Source organism: Epinephelus lanceolatus, chromosome 24, assembly GCF_041903045.1.
Source record: "Epinephelus lanceolatus isolate andai-2023 chromosome 24, ASM4190304v1, whole genome shotgun sequence".
Classification (NCBI taxonomy): domain Eukaryota; kingdom Metazoa; phylum Chordata; class Actinopteri; order Perciformes; family Serranidae; genus Epinephelus; species Epinephelus lanceolatus.
Window position 1 is genome coordinate 7012758 of NC_135757.1, and position 16524 is coordinate 7029281.

General features: G+C 42.5%; 1 protein-coding gene across 2 annotated transcripts; it reads left to right on the forward strand.

Annotated features, from left to right (window-relative positions):
- Nucleotides 1–212: 212 nt before the first annotated feature.
- On the forward strand, nucleotides 213–15232 carry sonb (SON DNA and RNA binding protein b). Of its 2 annotated transcripts, none has more exons than XM_033615436.2 (20): nucleotides 213–326; nucleotides 2584–2799; nucleotides 2974–3008; nucleotides 3891–4090; nucleotides 4894–5081; nucleotides 5271–5479; nucleotides 5938–6211; nucleotides 6342–6535; nucleotides 7071–7223; nucleotides 7387–7559; nucleotides 7665–7799; nucleotides 9807–9896; nucleotides 10132–10350; nucleotides 10966–11076; nucleotides 11176–11292; nucleotides 11390–11537; nucleotides 12477–12545; nucleotides 12740–12855; nucleotides 13359–13460; nucleotides 14535–15232. In XM_033615436.2, exons 1-20 carry the CDS (start codon nucleotides 244–246, stop codon nucleotides 14610–14612), a joined length of 2910 nt encoding a protein of 969 aa, XP_033471327.1. In that variant the 5' UTR covers nucleotides 213–243; the 3' UTR covers nucleotides 14613–15232. The 2 variants fall into 2 exon arrangements, with proteins under 2 accessions (XP_033471327.1, XP_033471328.1); XM_033615437.2 differs by having other exon boundaries at nucleotides 9810–9896.
- The last annotated feature ends 1292 nt before the right edge of the window (nucleotides 15233–16524 follow it).

Below are 16524 nucleotides of genomic sequence, written 5' to 3' on the forward strand. Positions count from 1 at the left end.
AATCAATTCTTAGCGCAAAACCAGCGTGTGAAACCACAAAAACTGTGCTTGGACTCTGTTTAAGGATATGTCATCAAATACACTTCCGCAAATGACCTGCAGGGGGCAGCAACACGCTCATGCTGCGCCTAGGCTGCAGGAAATTCAAACGAAGAAGAAGCATCAGGAACGAAAAGACAGCCGGAACAGAGCGGAGAACCAAACAGTTCCTACCCGGACTTAAAATGAGATGCACACCAAAACATGGCGGCCAACTTGGAGCAAATTTTCCAAGATTTTATATTGAATAAAATCAGAGAAATTGAAGACCAGAATGAAGACAAAGCGTACGTCACTGTTGTATTTTGTTTCGGTGTTAGCGGCAGTTAAATGCAACTAGCAAGCTAGCGAAGAGAAGTTAGCAAACAGCTAACGTTACAGCGGCCGGCTGCCGCTCTGGGTGCCAAATATAACATTACCATACAAGCTAATGCTTTATTACTATGCGTGTAAACGTCGGGGTGCAACTAGTAGCGGTGTTTTAAAGAGGGCTGCTGCGGTGGATATACGGTTCCGGTTTAAAGTACCTAGTTTATTAAGCGGGTAAAGCGGTGCTGTTTGTGTTTACTGTGACAGTCTGTGTAATTGACACAGTGTTACATGTTAGCTAGCTAACTTCCAGGGTGCATGCATCTGTCAACAAGCAGAAAGTAACCTTATTTCCCTCTGCTTGCTTTCAGAGGGAGGAATTTATATTTTTTTATTTATTTAGCAAGTCTACAGCACCTTGCAGACAAAGTCATTTCCTGTGTTCCTGAACTATAACCACCTGCTACAACCTTAAATCTAAAAATAAGTTGTGTAAAACGTAGCTAAATACAGACTGCAGTGATTTGGAAACCTTTTCTAACTTTATGTTATGCTATACAGTCCAAAGACAAGATGTTTAATGTTCAAGCTGACAGACTTCTGTAGGGTTTGTGTGTGTGAAAATTAGGGGTGTAAAGATACATCGATCCACATCGATACATCGATTCATTGATTAACGATCCGATTATATCGATGCAAAAATGAAAACATCGATCCATATCGTCATTTTAAAGATACACCTTTATTTTGAAATTCACATAGCACGTCTGTGACACCATTTTAGTGAACAGGTCTATTTTTATTATTTTTTGTTACAGAAGAATACTGTTTTTCATTTAAATGCCTGATACCTGGAAGAGCTCAGAAATAAAATGGTCAAATCATATTCTAGTTGTTTTTGTGAGCTGATGTAAACGATTGTGTTTGATGGGCATATGATATTGGGTCATATCGATCGCAGGCTCCTGAATCGAATCGAAATCAATTTACACCCCTAGTGAAAATACACTAATTCTGAATTTGATGCCTGCAACATGTGATAATAGAGTAGGGACAAGAGTGTGTTTACCACTGTGTGACATCACACTTTTGCTGGAATAAGCAGGGACTTCCTGAAAAAGACGTCGGCTGGATGGCAGCATATGTTGCTCCAAAATCTGTATGTACCTTTTATGGTGCCTCCACGGATGTGAGTTACCCATGATGCCATGGGCACTGACACACCTCCATACCATCACAGATGCTGGCTTTGAACCTTGAGCTGATAACTGTCTGGGTGGTCCTTTTCCTCTTTAGCTAGTGATGTCCAAACGAAGCTTCATGATGGTCTTAATGGTATTTTGATGCTTTCAGCTGAGGACAGATGGGCTCAGTGGTCTGGTCAGGTTCAGTAGATATGGACTGGGGTGCGCCAGAACCTGCAGCTTTGGCATTAGACAACAAAGCACATTACTTGGACGATGGACACATCTTGAAGAACATCTTTCAACCCTTTGTTGAACAAAGAGTGCCAGAGTGGACCCAAAAAATAAAGAAAATGCTTCATGAAGCTTCATTTGGCCGTTGCTAGTTGAAACCAAACTGCATTGCCATCCCTTGAGCCTTTTTCATTACACCAAGAGCGCCATTTAGTGGGTTCAGCAAATACAACTGGTGTTTCATGAAGCTTCATTTGGCCATCACTGCTCTTTAGCCCGGAGGACACGACGTCCATGGATGCTATGGATGATGAAATCCTTAAATTTGTTGCAGCTGTGTGTAGGTGAAGTTTCTTCCTAAACTGCTGGGCTGTTTGCTCACAGTTTCTTAACAAAGTGACCGTCCTTGCTTGCAAACAACAGAGCCTCTCGAGGATGCTCCATTCATATTCAAAAGTGATGCTTAAGTCTGTCACCAGTTAAGCTGTTTTCCTGTGGGATGTTCCAGGTGTTTTGTTGCCCCTGTCCCAACTTTGTTAGGATGTGCTGCAAGCATCAGATTTGCAAATCAGTGTATTCTGTGTTTATTCATGTCCGACACAAAAGTAGCTGCTGCTGTTGTCTAAAATGATCCGGGTAACTTGGCTTTATAAAACCTAGAAACCTCTCAAATCTACAACATGCACCAGAACATCTGCCCTGGGTTTTACTCATTTACCTTCAGACTTTACCTGTATGAATATAAAAACTACGCCGATCTGCCAAAGCATTAAAACCACTGGTAAAATCTCCTTCTCCGTCTCTGTGTGTCCACCAGTGCTGCTGAAGGAGCGGGCGACGGCATCGACAAGGTTGGAGCCGACAAAGCCTCTTCCGACAGAGACAAACAGGAGGACCTGAGGGGCAGCGGTTCACAGAAGAAACACAAGAAGCGTAAAAAACACAAGCGCAAGAAGAAGAGGAGGAACCGGGAGAAGGAGAGCAGCTCGGAGTCGGGGGCGGAGTTGGACGGAGGAGCCAAACACCAGCCGAGGTGAAACTTTGTGAATGGCTGTCCGAACTAACGGGGGTGATCCAGATGTTTTGGCTGTCATGTATTAATAGGGTCAACCCCTGTGCATTATCGGCCTTACGGCGTGAGTGGTTTCCTGCTTCTGATCCTGTTGTTTCCAAATGTCCCTAAATCAGGTTTATCTTTACTTCACAGGAGAGGAACGCCAACAGAGTCAAATAAGGGGCAAGGTAAGACTCTCTGTGATTGCATTAATCTGCTGTACTAAAAGCCACCAAGGAGCAATCAAGATGTTTTGGTTCTGCTTTATGAAGCTGTCATGTTATCTATCTTTATATACAGTCTGTGTAGCACACTCGTATATAATTGTCTATATATCATCTGTAGGTATACAGTGCCTTGCAAAAGTATTCACCCCTTTGGCATTTCTCCTATACTTTTGCATTAGAACTTATACTATAAATGTGTTTTTGGATTTTATGTAATGGACCCACACAAAATAGACAAAACTGATGAAGTCAAATTGCCATGAAGCTCCTAAATAAGCTCTGGTTCTACCAATCACCGTTGATGGGGGAAACGATCGATACAGCACAGTATCGCAATGTTTTTGTGCGGCAATATCATACTGTGACACAGTGCCTAATATCAATTTGTTTTATTCCATGAATTATTAATATGACAAATACAAATTAAGTACTGTGATATTATCATATCGTGGATAGTCTAGTGGCTCCTACCCCTACTTAGCTTCACAATTTCCACCAGTATTCAAAGTTGAATCTCAGTATATACACCTGTTCTGAAAGGCAACAGTCTGGAGTTGGGCTGTATGGAAGAGAGGCCAGAAAAACAACCATTGCTTAACAAAAAAATAAGAAAACACGGTTGGAGTTTGCCAAAATGCATATGGAAGAAGGCACTCTTATCATATAAGACTACAATTGACACTTCATCAAGACACTTCACCAATTTTGACTCTGTTGTGTAGGTCCAATGCACAAAATAAAAAACACTAGGGGGGGTTGAATACTTTATCAAGGCACCGTAGAGTAATTTCTGTCATACAAAACATGCTATACTGGCACAGAGCTGCTGAACTGTGTGTCCAGGTGAGGATCACGAGAGCAAGTCCAGATGCCACAAGAGGCATTCGACGGGAAAGAGGAAGAAGAAGAAGAGAAGACGGAAAGGTGACGAGAACTCGTCGGAATCGGACTCTGAGTTTGTGTCAAAGCAGAGGGATAATAACTGCGGTCAAAGCTTATCTCCGAGGCGACGAGAGGAGCTCCCTGACATCATCCCCAAACAGGTAAACACACTAAAAACAAACACATGCTGTCGTGATGTTAGTTAATCTTAGTTAACATATATGTAATCACTACATGCTTATCCCCGACCCTTACCTAAAAACAACCCTTATCCCTAGTGATGTCCAAATGAAGCTTCATGAACCACCAGTTGTATTTGCTGAACCCACTAGATGGCGCTCTTGGTGTAATGACAAAGGCTCAAGGGATGGCAATGCAGTTTGGTTTCACCCCTTTGAAAGTAAGAGTGCCAGAGTGGACCCAAAAAATAAAGAAAATGGTTCATGAAGCTTCATTTGGCCATTGCTAGTTGAAACCAAGCTTCATTTGGCCATCACTACTTATCTCTGAACCTGTGGGGTCCATCTTTTAGGGTGGAAATAAGTAGTGATGGCCAAATGAAGCTTCATGAAGCACCAGTTGTATTTGCTGAAACCACTAGATGGCGCTCTTGGTGTAATGAAAAAGGCTCAAGGGATGGCAATGCAGTTTGGTTTCAACTAGCAATGGCCAAATGAAGCTTCATGAACCATTTTCTTTATTTTTTGGGTCCACTCTGGAACTCTTTGTTCAACAAAGGGTTGAAACCAAACTGCATTGCCATCCCTTGAGCCTTTTTCATTACACCAAGAGCGCCATCTAGTGGGTTCAGCAAATACAACTGGTGCTTCATGAAGCTTCATTTGGCCATCACTAGAAATAAGGTGACTTTGTGAGCAGAATGTGATTATCACTGATATACGCATCAGTGACATAAAAGACTAATGATAAAATTAGCCTTTCTTTCTTTATCGCTCACTAACAGGACAGTTCCAATAAAGCAAGAGGAGGTGAGGAAAGACACGGCAGGAGGAGCTGTCGTTCCCGTTCACGGTCACATTCCCATTCTCATTCACATTCCTGTTCAGTGAGGAGGAACTCTCGGTCTAGACACCACCGAAGATCCAGGAGTCGCTCCCGATCTGGCTCTCAGCGCCGCAGGACCCGCTCCAGGTACGAAGGAGAACCAGCAGTTGATTGATTCTTGAAAGAAATACATAACATTAAGTGGGAATTCTCATAGGAAGCGAGATGTAAGCGAGATGTGAGGTTAGCGTAAGTGTCCATGAATGGTTACTCACATGGTACATAAACAGAGAGGACTTTTCTCATTGTCATGTTACTTTATGTGGCCGCTGGCAGCTCCTCAGAGAAGAGAGAAGCTTTGGATGGATCTACCCAAGGTCCTCCAGAAGGCCTCCAGCCCCCTCAACTGGCCTCCAGCCCTACCAGAAGTAGCATCAAAGCAGAGGAGCTGACAGAGTCGAGGACAGAGCTGCAGAGCACTGACCAGAGCGAGAAGCCACCGGAGAACAAAGAAGAGACAGCAGATAATGCAACACAACATCTAGGTAGGACATGTTTGATGGCATCGTTTTCTATACTGTAAACACCTTTATAAATAAATAACCTTTGATTATTATTGTAGTGATGTCCAAATGAAGCTTCATGAAGCACCAGTTATATTTGTTGAACCCACTAGATGGCGCTCTTGATATAATGAAAAAGGATCAAGGGATGGCAATGCAGTTTGGTTTCAACTAGCAATGGCCAAATGAAGCTTTATGAAGCATTTTCTTTATTTTTGGTTTCCACTCTGGCACTCTTTGTTCAACAAAGGGTTGAAACCAAACTGCACTGCCATCCCTTGAGCCTTTTTCATTACACCAAGAGCGCCATCTAGTGGGTTCAGCAAATACAACTGGTGCTTCATGAAGCTTCATTTGGCCATCACTAGATAATAGCTTTGTGCAGTTCTTCAAGATCTGTCCATCGTCCAAGTAATGTACTTTGTTGTCCAACGCCAAAGCTGCAGGTTCTGGCGCACCCCAGTCCATATCTACTGAACCTGACCAGACCACTGAGCCCAGCTGCCCTCAGCTTAAAGCATCAAAATACCCCAGGTCCTCGGACGCTACTGTTAAATCACCAGCAAAGAAGAAGAGGAAACCATCCAATTCCCCACAGAGGAAGAAAGAGTCAAAGTCATCAAAGAGGCAGAAAAGATCCAAGTCGCCATGTCGGAGCCACAGGAGGGGGTCAAGATCCAGGAGTCCTTCGAAGAAGAAGAGATCACGGTCGAGGTACCGTGACTGTTTGGGGGTTGGGGGCGTCTGACAATTTGAGTAATTTTCCCTAACCCAACAATCCAATATTGGAGATGGCCAGGTTGTCTGAATTCCAAATGAATTAAACTACATGTCGTCTGTGCAGGTCAGCGGGCCGGCGGTCACGGAGGTCACGCTCACAGTCGGTATCACGCGGCCGGAGGAGGGCGACATACAGCCAGAGGGACCGCTGGAAACGAGAGCCGAGTCACTCACCTGTGCTCATCCTCCGGAAAAACAGATCCCCCACTCGGAAACTCTGTAGTTCAAGCAACAGTCCTCAACGCATCAGTGAACTGGGTCAGATTTTATGTTTTTATTTTTGAAAGTTTGAATCCTGACTTGGGAAAGCTTTTCCCACACTCTGACTCAGTGTGACGCACATGCAGGGCTTAGACGTGTTAATAACCTGCACGTCATTCAAACATCATTTATTTATTCAACTGTTATGCATTAGCACATAGCTTATTGAGTGATAGTCCCTCTTGTGGTGTAATTGAGTAACTACACTGCATTGCAACACAGTCAAATCTGGTGTTTTTCATTATTATTCATTATGAAATACAATAAAATGTCCGCCTTGCTAATTGTCTTTATACATTAAAAGGTCTCACATTCTTAGAGCAATCCATAATTCCATCCCAGATGGTATAGGAAACAAATTTCTTGTTTGTAAACTGATAAAAAGTGAAGAAAAAGCGTGGTTACTTGGTCAAGAAGAAGACCCCAGGGATGTAACCTCACCTTAGTGCGAGCTGTCACTGAATCAACACATCCATTCACTTAATTGATTCCTTTGTTGTTGTATTTATATCTGTTCTTCATGTTTCCTCAGATAAGGACCAGTTGCTAGAAATCGCCAAGGCCAATGCTGCTGCCATGTGTGCCAAAGCAGGTATGCCCATCCCTGCCAGCCTGAGGTCCACGGTGCTTCCCCTGGCTCTGCCGACCATGGCGATGAACGCTGCTATGGCCAGTATGACTGCCGGTATGACCTTGACTCGTATCTCATTTTTTATTTTTTCTAAAATTACTGATGTGGTCATCCCTTCAGACCTAAAAAAAAGTCTGTTTTAAGTTGCTGTGTTCGTCATTGTCTTTCATCAGGCCCTTACTTGTTTTCTTTCTCTGTGTCTCTGTCTTCCTTACAGCCACCATGACAGCAGCATTGTCCAACATGGGCATGTCTTCACTGCTCCCACTGCCGTCCATCACCAACAAGCCACCTCCTGTCTCCGCCCAAACCAACATCGCTGCTTTGGAGGAGGTGAAGAGGAAAGTGGCGAAGCAGGCCAACAGCATCAGCATTAAGGAGTTTACAGATGTAAGAATACAGAGCAGCCAAGTGGAACATCCAAACAGTGGTGTGGTAAAACAGTATTGCTTTAAGATAGTATGTCATTTGCTGTGTGTTTGTGTGTATTTGCAGAAATGCAAAATGATTGTGGACAGTAAAGGAGAGCTGCCGGTGGCGATGCCTCATGTTTCAGACGAGGAGGACGAAGGGAAACCCTTCGGAGGATCGGCCCTTCGAGAGCAGAAAGCTATCAACTTCAGCATCAACGTAACATCCACACACAGGCCACACTGCATCTTATATGAGTTTATATATTAATATGAATGACAGTTTGCTCCCTTGTTAAGGCATGTGTGAGCATATTATCTTAATTATAGGTATTGTTCCCCTTTTCTATTGAAACATTACTCCCATAATATATCACACTGAGAGAGAGAAAATTGTTGAGTGGAGGGTTTGTGAAGATGTCTGCCCCATTATTGCTTGAGAGTTTTGCTGGCTGCAGTTGTTTTGTATCAAATTGTTCCACAATCAAAGTAATTTTAGTCCAAGTACATGAAACAAACATAAATTCAATATTTCCATCACTTTTTCAGATTGTTTTCAACCGTCTGAGGTTTAACTGGCGCTCATTAATCACATCATCTCTTCTTCTGCGATGGTTTAATGGCATATGACTATAGGATTAGCTCCCCAACTGTTTATCTTGAGGCGCTCAGTAATCAGTAATTAAAAGCAGAATGCAATGATTTGCGAATCTTTTTTTAAACATATTTTCAATTGAATACAGAGACAAGATATTTAATCTGCAAACTGATACTTTATTTTTGTAAATATACACTCATTCTGAAAAATGATAATTAAATCATGAATCGTAATAACTTGTGTGACAGTTAATCGATTGTCAGAGAAATAATTTATGATTGTGATAGCCCCACTCGTACATCAGATATGAACCAAAAGAAACAAGGGGAGCTGTAACACAATGTGAACACAATATCTCAAGAGCACCGTTAGAGAATTTCTTCAAATTTGGCACAAACGTTCACTTGGACAATGATGAACTGATTAGAAAACTAGAAAAGAGACCTCCGCCAAGTAGGTGATATTCCCTCCCCCTCTGCATCAGATTTTGCATCCTGCATCACAATTAGGTTATTTGCATCACTATCATTATTTATATGTCTTCACCATGGAGACACTGTGGTGTATTTATTTCGTTTTTATTTTGTACCAACACAGAATATAATATGTTTTTTTGTATTTTTCACTTTTTTTTCCAACACAGAACATTAATTTCAACTTTAGAATTACAACAGTATTTAGCAAGTAGAACAAGACGTGCTTTCCAGGCACCAGGTGGCGCTATTTTCACCGTCTCCTTAGAAATTGGAATTGCTGCTAAGGCTGTCAGACGATAGACTTTTTTATTATTTTATAATTTTATCTACTTTGCTTCAACTGATCACCACCAAAATTTTATCATCTGTTCCTTGTCCCATTATCCACCTTTCCTGAAAATTTCATCAAAATCCATTCATAACTTTTTGAGTTATTTTGCAGACAACCAGACCAACGTCGGCGAAAACATAACCTCATTGGTGGAGGTAATAAATAAAACCGATTAGATTATAGTTGTCATCAGTCAAAGGTCAAGGTCACTGTGACCTTTCGTCCGTCTCATTCTCGTGAATGCAAAATTTCACAAACGCCTTGAGGGAAGCTCTTCGAATTTGGCACAAACATTCACTTGGACTCAGCAATGAACTGATTGGAATTAGGTGGTCAAAGGTCAAAGTCACAGTGACCTTGCCTTCATCTTATTCTTATTAACACAATACCCAAGAATAACGTAAGGGAATTTGTTCAAATTTGGCACAAACGACCACTTTGACTTAGGAGTAAACTGACTCAAATTTGGTGGTCAGAGATCAAAGGTCAGTGTGACCTCAGAAAACATGTTTTTTGGAAAAAAATAAAATAAAATAATGAAGTGATGTCATTTTATATCCAAAAAGTCAAAGGTCAACATCACTGTGACAACATAATGTTCTGTAAAAATACTTTTCTGGCTGTTATTTAATGTCAAAAAGTCAAGAACAGAAGGGGAGACATTCTCATGGTCACGTTACTTTCACGAGTGAGTTAAATAACAATGTAGAGTAGTAGAGATGTCCTGGTGTATGATTTTAACACACATGTGCCAGTACCTTATTAATTAATGTGAGGTTTAGTACTTAAAACCAAACCAACACTCTGTCCTCTTTTTCCCAGCAGAACACGACAGTTCGTCCAGCAGTGCGTAGTGATGCGGGCATGGCCAAGGAGTTTCCTGTGTCGTCAGGTTCCCAACATCGTAAGAAGGTCTGAATAGATGTGCATTAGATTTGGATCTCAAAACAGTGTTTAACAGTGTAGTTTTAAAATCTACCAGCTCGTGCTGAACTACAGCAAACTTCTGAACACGATATCACAAGAACACCAAGAGCATGCTATCGATTAACTGTGTAATAACTGTTACAGATGAAATATCTGAATATATTGTTGCTCAGCGGTTTGATAGTGTTTTATGAGTAAAGCAATGTCTTCTGCCATCCAGGAGGGTGAGGCGCTGGGTGCGTACGGTGAATGGGTTCCGGTTGACAAAACAGCAGACAAAGCTGCAGCTGGCTCCAGGAAGGCCCCGAGCACTGTTCCCATAGCGACAGCCACCTCATCGTCAGGTGAAACAGCAGCAGCGCCAGGGTTACCGGAGGATGTCGAACAGCCGGCGTCTGCGGCAGATAAAGACAGCGTTTTCCCTGACCCGCTGCTGCAGGTAAGAAGTGGAAGTATAGATCCAGAGCCAAGGAACTAGGAGCAAAAACACTCCTCCCTTAAAGTCAGATTTGAGAGTCATTTATGGAGCATCCCACTGTTAGGATAAGTAGTAGTCATTCTTGCAACAATACACTGACTTTTCAGCAGGAGGTTTACTGCTGGGAACAGAGCTGTAATTAAACACTAAGCTATTACATCAAAGTTTATTAGGAAATTGTTGGTTGTGACACATCCAACAGATTGAAATTATCGTCAATGCAAAGCTGTGTGTGTTCTCATTTGCACCCTGCTTAAAGTCAGTCCCAAAAATGATTTCAGGTTTTTGTCAGCGTTTTAAAACCCCTCCTTCGAGCCCTCTTTCCACAGAAAGTCTTTCTTGAATGGGGCAGGGTTTATGACATGTACTGCATTCTGCCACCAGGGGGCGATTGAGATGCTTTTATACAGTCTGTGGTTTGTCCCTTTTAAACTCTGAGTGCAGACACATTCTTGACTGACTGACTTAGCCTTTTACATTTTGAAATTGGGTTCTTTTTGCCCTCTCAGTTTTTCTCTCCTCATAATACTATTTCTTTGTCACCTCTGTTTCCTCTCTCTGTCTCTCATTCTGCAGCCAGTAGACATCTCTCAGGCTGTGACAGAGAGAATCAAAGCTCAGAGGCGATTGGCTGAGAACCCCTATGATGTCAGCGCCATCTGCATGCTCAGCCGGGCACAAGAGCAGGTATGTTATTAGTACATACACTTAAAAAGTAGACAGTCCTCTTGATCAGACTGTTGGATCTGTGACTGTTTGAGCTCATGTCAGTGTCCTCATTGACAGGTGGATGCGTGGGCTCAGTCTAACACTGTTCCTGGGCTCTTCACTGGTTCGACTGGAGCTCAGGTCCTCAGCTCTGAGGAGCTTTCCACCAGCGGACCACAAGCATGGCTGAAGAAGGTAACACAACAAACACCAACAAGGATACAAAACCACTGAGACAGATGTGCCAGAAATGAGCATGATGTCTCACATTGTCTGTTTGTGTCTCGGCCAGGACCAGTTCCTCAGGGCAGCTCCAGTGTCGGGCGGTGTCGGGGAGTTCCTGATGAGAAAGATGGGCTGGAAGACGGGAGAGGGCCTTGGGAGGAACCGCGAGGGAACCGTGGAGCCGATCATTATCGACTTCAAGGTCGACCGCAAAGGTCTGAAACCACAGAACACTGGACCGACATCATAGCGGTGCAGAGTTTCACAATGAGCTTTGACACTGTGCACTTTACAGAAGGATAGTGAAGACAAACAGGTCCCAGGTGATCAAACAGACGCATATCTCCTCATGAAGACATGGTATAGTGGCTGTCAGCTCATCCAGACCTTTCCCAGTACCTCATGGATGCTTTCCCCTAGTGCCTGTGGGGAAAGGGAAAAGGCATTCTGGGTGCTGAGTGCTAGCAATGGAAAATAAGTCTTGGAGATCCTCCAATGGTTAGGACTTGAAATACTATAGTGTCATGGGCTTGAAATTAAATTTTGGCAGTCAGCATTGCCATTGTAATGACCTCAGTCGGCCACATGGTGGCGCTGGATTTAGCACCCAGAAACGCAATTTTGGAAGGGTCGTGCCCCTCATACCATAAGTCCCAGCTGACTTGAATTCTGGGACACATATCCAGCTTAATGTGCTCCACAAAAAGCCTTTTAACCATGAAAGTCTGCCATGATGGATTTCTTGCGAATTTGCATAATGTAAAACCATTAATATGAAATTATGTTTTTGAATTTTGTCTCAGTTATAAAGTTGGTGAACAGCCTTGTGGGACAGGAGTACACATTGCTATCATAAATGAGCAAGATATGTAAAAAAGCATGGCCACCATCAATGAAAAAAGTCTCATCAAGGGCGGGGCTAAGCAGGAAGTAGGCCAAGTTGTCTTGAGTAATCCTAATGAAACTCAGTGGTGACATCCTGCATTAAGTCTTGAACATGCTCACCAAGTTTCTTTCACATCCGAGGACTTTGCGTTTTTATATTTTGGGCTACTTTCTGAAGTTGGCGGAGTAATGGCTTGAACCCACAACTGCTGCTTGTGGCTATATTCACGAGATTGTGACAGCACTGATGCGATTTTTATGTGTTTCAGGACTTGTTGCTGAAGGAGAGAAACCACAGAAGCAGACAGGAGGACTGGTGGTAACCAAGGATCTGATGGGTACAAGATGCACAGCAAACAGTCACAGCATGTAGTGTGAAAATGAGCCTTTAGCCCCACACTTTACTACAGATGTAGAGATTAACCCTGACACAGGCATCACTTGGGATCGAACCACTTATCTTCTGATTAATTTACAACCCGCTCTACCTCTGAGCTCTTTCATCTTATTCTGCCCTTCCATTTACGCACAGGGAAGCACCCAGTGTCTGCTCTCATCGAGCTGTGTAACAAGAGACGGATAATGCAGCCAGACTTCGTCATGGTTCACCATAGTGGTCCTGACCACCGCAAGAATTTCCTCTTCAAGGTGGGTCATTTTAAACCTGTGTGTGTGTTCTTACTCCTCAGTTTCAGTTGGTTGCAGTCTGAAACCTCATCACTAGATGCCACTAAAGAGTCTTCGAGCAGCTGTGGGCGCCTGCACTGAGGCGCAAGAATGCTTTGAAGTAAATGCTAACGTGGGTAACGTGATCACAAAGACAGTGCTGATACATACAGACAGCATGACGTTTCCCATGTGCAACCTGTTCAGTTAGTGTGTTAGCATGCTAACATTTGCTAATTCGTGCAGATGCTGGTGGGAGTATCTTTAGTTTTAAGGTATTTGCTCATAAACCAAGGTATTGGACATATTAGAATTTTGACCTGATGGTGGCACTATAGGGGATCAGGGGATCACCAGTCGAAGGATTCATCATCTTGAAACCATGAATGTCTGTATCAAATTTTACCCCAGTTCATGTCGTACATGTTGAAATATTTTGCAGGTTAAATGAAAACTTGTCTTAACTTGTGTCATGTTGTCTGCAGGTCACAGTGAACGGCGTGGACTACCAGCCCCAGACAGCTAGTCCCAATAAGAAACATGCCAAGGCCATGGCAGCTACAGTTGCACTGCAGGCTCTGGGAGAGGTAATATTGAAAGTAATGATGTAAACAGTCAGCGAGCTTCTCAAACATTTCACTTTATTTTACTTGTCTTATCTCTGTTTGGATTTTCCCCACGCAGTCAGGTCCGTAAAAAGCATGTATTATAATATACATGGGGAAATACACACACACTTAAGGACTGGGCGATTGATCAGATTTTATTAATGGCAGTAGTAGAAGGCATCAGTCAAGACCACAGTAGCAGCGCAACTACAACCCACGATCCAGAAGCAACTACGATCCAAGGCAACCTACACCACAAGAAAGCATAAAGACATAAAGTCAGTAAAATGCATTAATGGGACATGAATATTTGCAAATGGAGAGAGAGAGAGAAGAGGCTCAGAGTGTCATAGGAGGTCCACCGGCAGACTAGGCTTATGTGAGGCTTACTAGGGGCTGGTTCAAGTCAAGCCTGAGCCAGCCCCGACTATAACAGCAAGCCCTAAATACAAGAGCCAGCCCTAAATACAAGAGCCAGCCCTAACTGTAAGATCCAGCCCTAACTATAAGAGCCAGCCCTAACTGTAAGAGCTAGCCCTAACTATAAGAGCCAGCCCTAACTGTAAGAGCCAGCCCTAACTATAAGAGCCAGCCCTAACTGTAAGAGCTAGCCCTAACTATAAGAGCCAGCCCTAACTGTAAGAGCCAGCCCTAACTGTAAGAGCCAGCCCTAACTATAAGAGCCAGCCCTAAGTTTAAGAGTCTGCCCTAACTGTAAGAGCCTGCCCTAACTATAAGCTTTATGAAAGAGGAAAGTCTTGGACCCTGTGAGGCAGACCGTGCCTTCCCCCAGACTGAAACTAGAAAATGTATCCACAGAAAAGGAGCCAAAATCATTACATGATTTGACTGATAAGATTCTTTGTCCTAAATTGCCGTTTAATTTAATCCAGAGCAGGGTTAACACATGCGAATCGCTTCTCTAAGCACAGAATTTGTCTTGCCTATCATTTAAAATCCTGGTGTTCATTTTAAGAAAATAGGTTTGTGTGCTAATCACGTGGTATCAGATTAATCTATGCCTGTTTCAAGTGTGCTTTGTTTTGTCCATAGGTTCCTGTGGATGGACCTGGACTGTACACCGGCCCTGTCTTCACTGCTGCTTCTACAGGCCCTCTGTTCTCTACGTAGACACACACACAACCGTGGCACACTGACACTGGGACACACTCTGCAACGGTTTCACAGTATTCTCTTGTCAGTTGTGGGACACTTGAGTACGACTAAATAACCAGTCCATCATTTCCACTTTGGTGATGTATTTATACAGTATACTCATGACACAGAGTATCTTTGTACGGAAGCTGCCTGCAACTGGATTTATACCCACAGAATCACACTCATTTTTAAAGTCACTATGTTCATAACAAGGTGGCAAATCTATTTTTGCCAGGTTTTTAGGATTGAAAAAGACTCTCCATCGTATTAAAAGTGGACGGCATGTATGTATGTATGTATGTATGTAAGTATGTATGTATGATAAAGTAGCATTTCAGCCTATTTATTAGATGACCCACTGAACAGGACTCGTTGCTCTGCAGTGGTTTTGTTGGTCACAACAAAGCAAAGCCTAGTTGGGCTGTTAAATGAAAAGTATATCTGTAAATGTGTTCTGTTGGTTAACTTCTCCGTTGGCCTGATATTACAGTTGTGGCCTCCTCTTAACATGATGTCTCTCATACGAGAGGCTGTTACATTTTATGGAACTGACCGTCTGAAAGTGTGTACACAGAATAAAGAGTCTATTTATGTTACTTAGTCGAGGAAGAGTCATTACTGTGTGTCTTTCAGCATCAGTGCTTAACGTGACCCAGGTAGGATCTCGGCTGTCCCTCTTTAAGGATACATATATTAAGGATAGATATTTGCCTCTGATGTTTTTGCCTCCACAGCCAGCTGTAAGAAGTAGAAGCAGGTAGACAGGAGCAAGCTACAATGAAAGGAGGTGCGAATTTGGCTCTCTAGAGAGACCGACACAGACAGAGAGAGAGAGAGAGAGTAGTATATAGTTCGCTCTACGTTTGCACAGCTGTGGTTGAAGAACTCATCAGGATCACATCACACAGAGATGGTGAGTATGTCTTCATGTTTTGACAGATTAAAAACTTTGTCAATAACCGTGGATTGTAATTTTTGAGGTTTTGGTTGGGACAAAGCAATGACATTGATATTTATGAGTGGCTGTACAAACATTAAATGCAAATCTATTCATTCCACTAAAAGCACCTGTAGCCCAGGGGTCACAGAACCAGACAGCCATACAGTTACACTTGAAATCTCAGTCACTTCCATTCGGTGTCAAGTTCGTGCTCTGAGCCACATGAATTGTATCTATATCTTCTTAATATATCAATGATATAAACAAAGAACATCTAAAGTGGACATTTCAATCCACATCATTTTTCCAGACTTTGCAAAAATCTGTTAACATACATACACTGTAAAATATTTTACTGTACATTTACAGTAAATTACATGCATCATTTTCACAGTAAACTATTGTTAAATTACAGCAATATACTATGATCTGAGAATAATTATGCCTGCATATTACTGTGATTTAGCAGTATGTTTCTCCAAAGATAATACAGTGGATATAAAAAGTCTACGCAGTCTTGCTAAAATGTGATGTAAACATGGAACAAAAATTAGACCAAGATAAATAATTTAAAAACTTTTTTCACCTTTTAATGTGACATAATCTGTCCAGTTCAGTTGAAAAACAAAAACAATGTTTAGGGGTGAAAATATATAAGTGTGCACACCCTTAATCTAATACATGGTTGAAGCACCTTTTGATTGTATCACAGCATTCAGTCTTTTTGAGTAGAAGCGTGCCACATCTTCACTTCAGCATATTTTCCTGGTCTTTCTGGCAAAAGTGCTGCGACTCAGATTGCAAGGCCATCTCCTGTGCATACCCCTCTTCAGGTCAGATTTTCAATTGGATTTAGGTGTGGGCTCTGGCTGGGCCATTCCAACGCTTTGATTTCCTTCTGGTGAAGCCATTCTTTGGTTGATTTTGATGTATGTTTTGGGTCAT

What these genes read in the sequence shown, in the direction of transcription:
- sonb (XM_033615436.2), top strand. Translation starts at nt 244, where the DNA reads ATGGCGGCCAACTTGGAGCAAATTTTCCAAGATTTTATATTGAATAAA. An exon ending in AAGAAGAGATCACGGTCGAG is followed by an intron (nt 6,212 to 6,341) that starts GTACCGTGACTG and finishes TCGTCTGTGCAG; the next exon opens with GTCAGCGGGCCGGCGGTCAC. An exon ending in CACTGCAGGCTCTGGGAGAG is followed by an intron (nt 13,461 to 14,534) that starts GTAATATTGAAA and finishes TTTTGTCCATAG; the next exon opens with GTTCCTGTGGATGGACCTGG.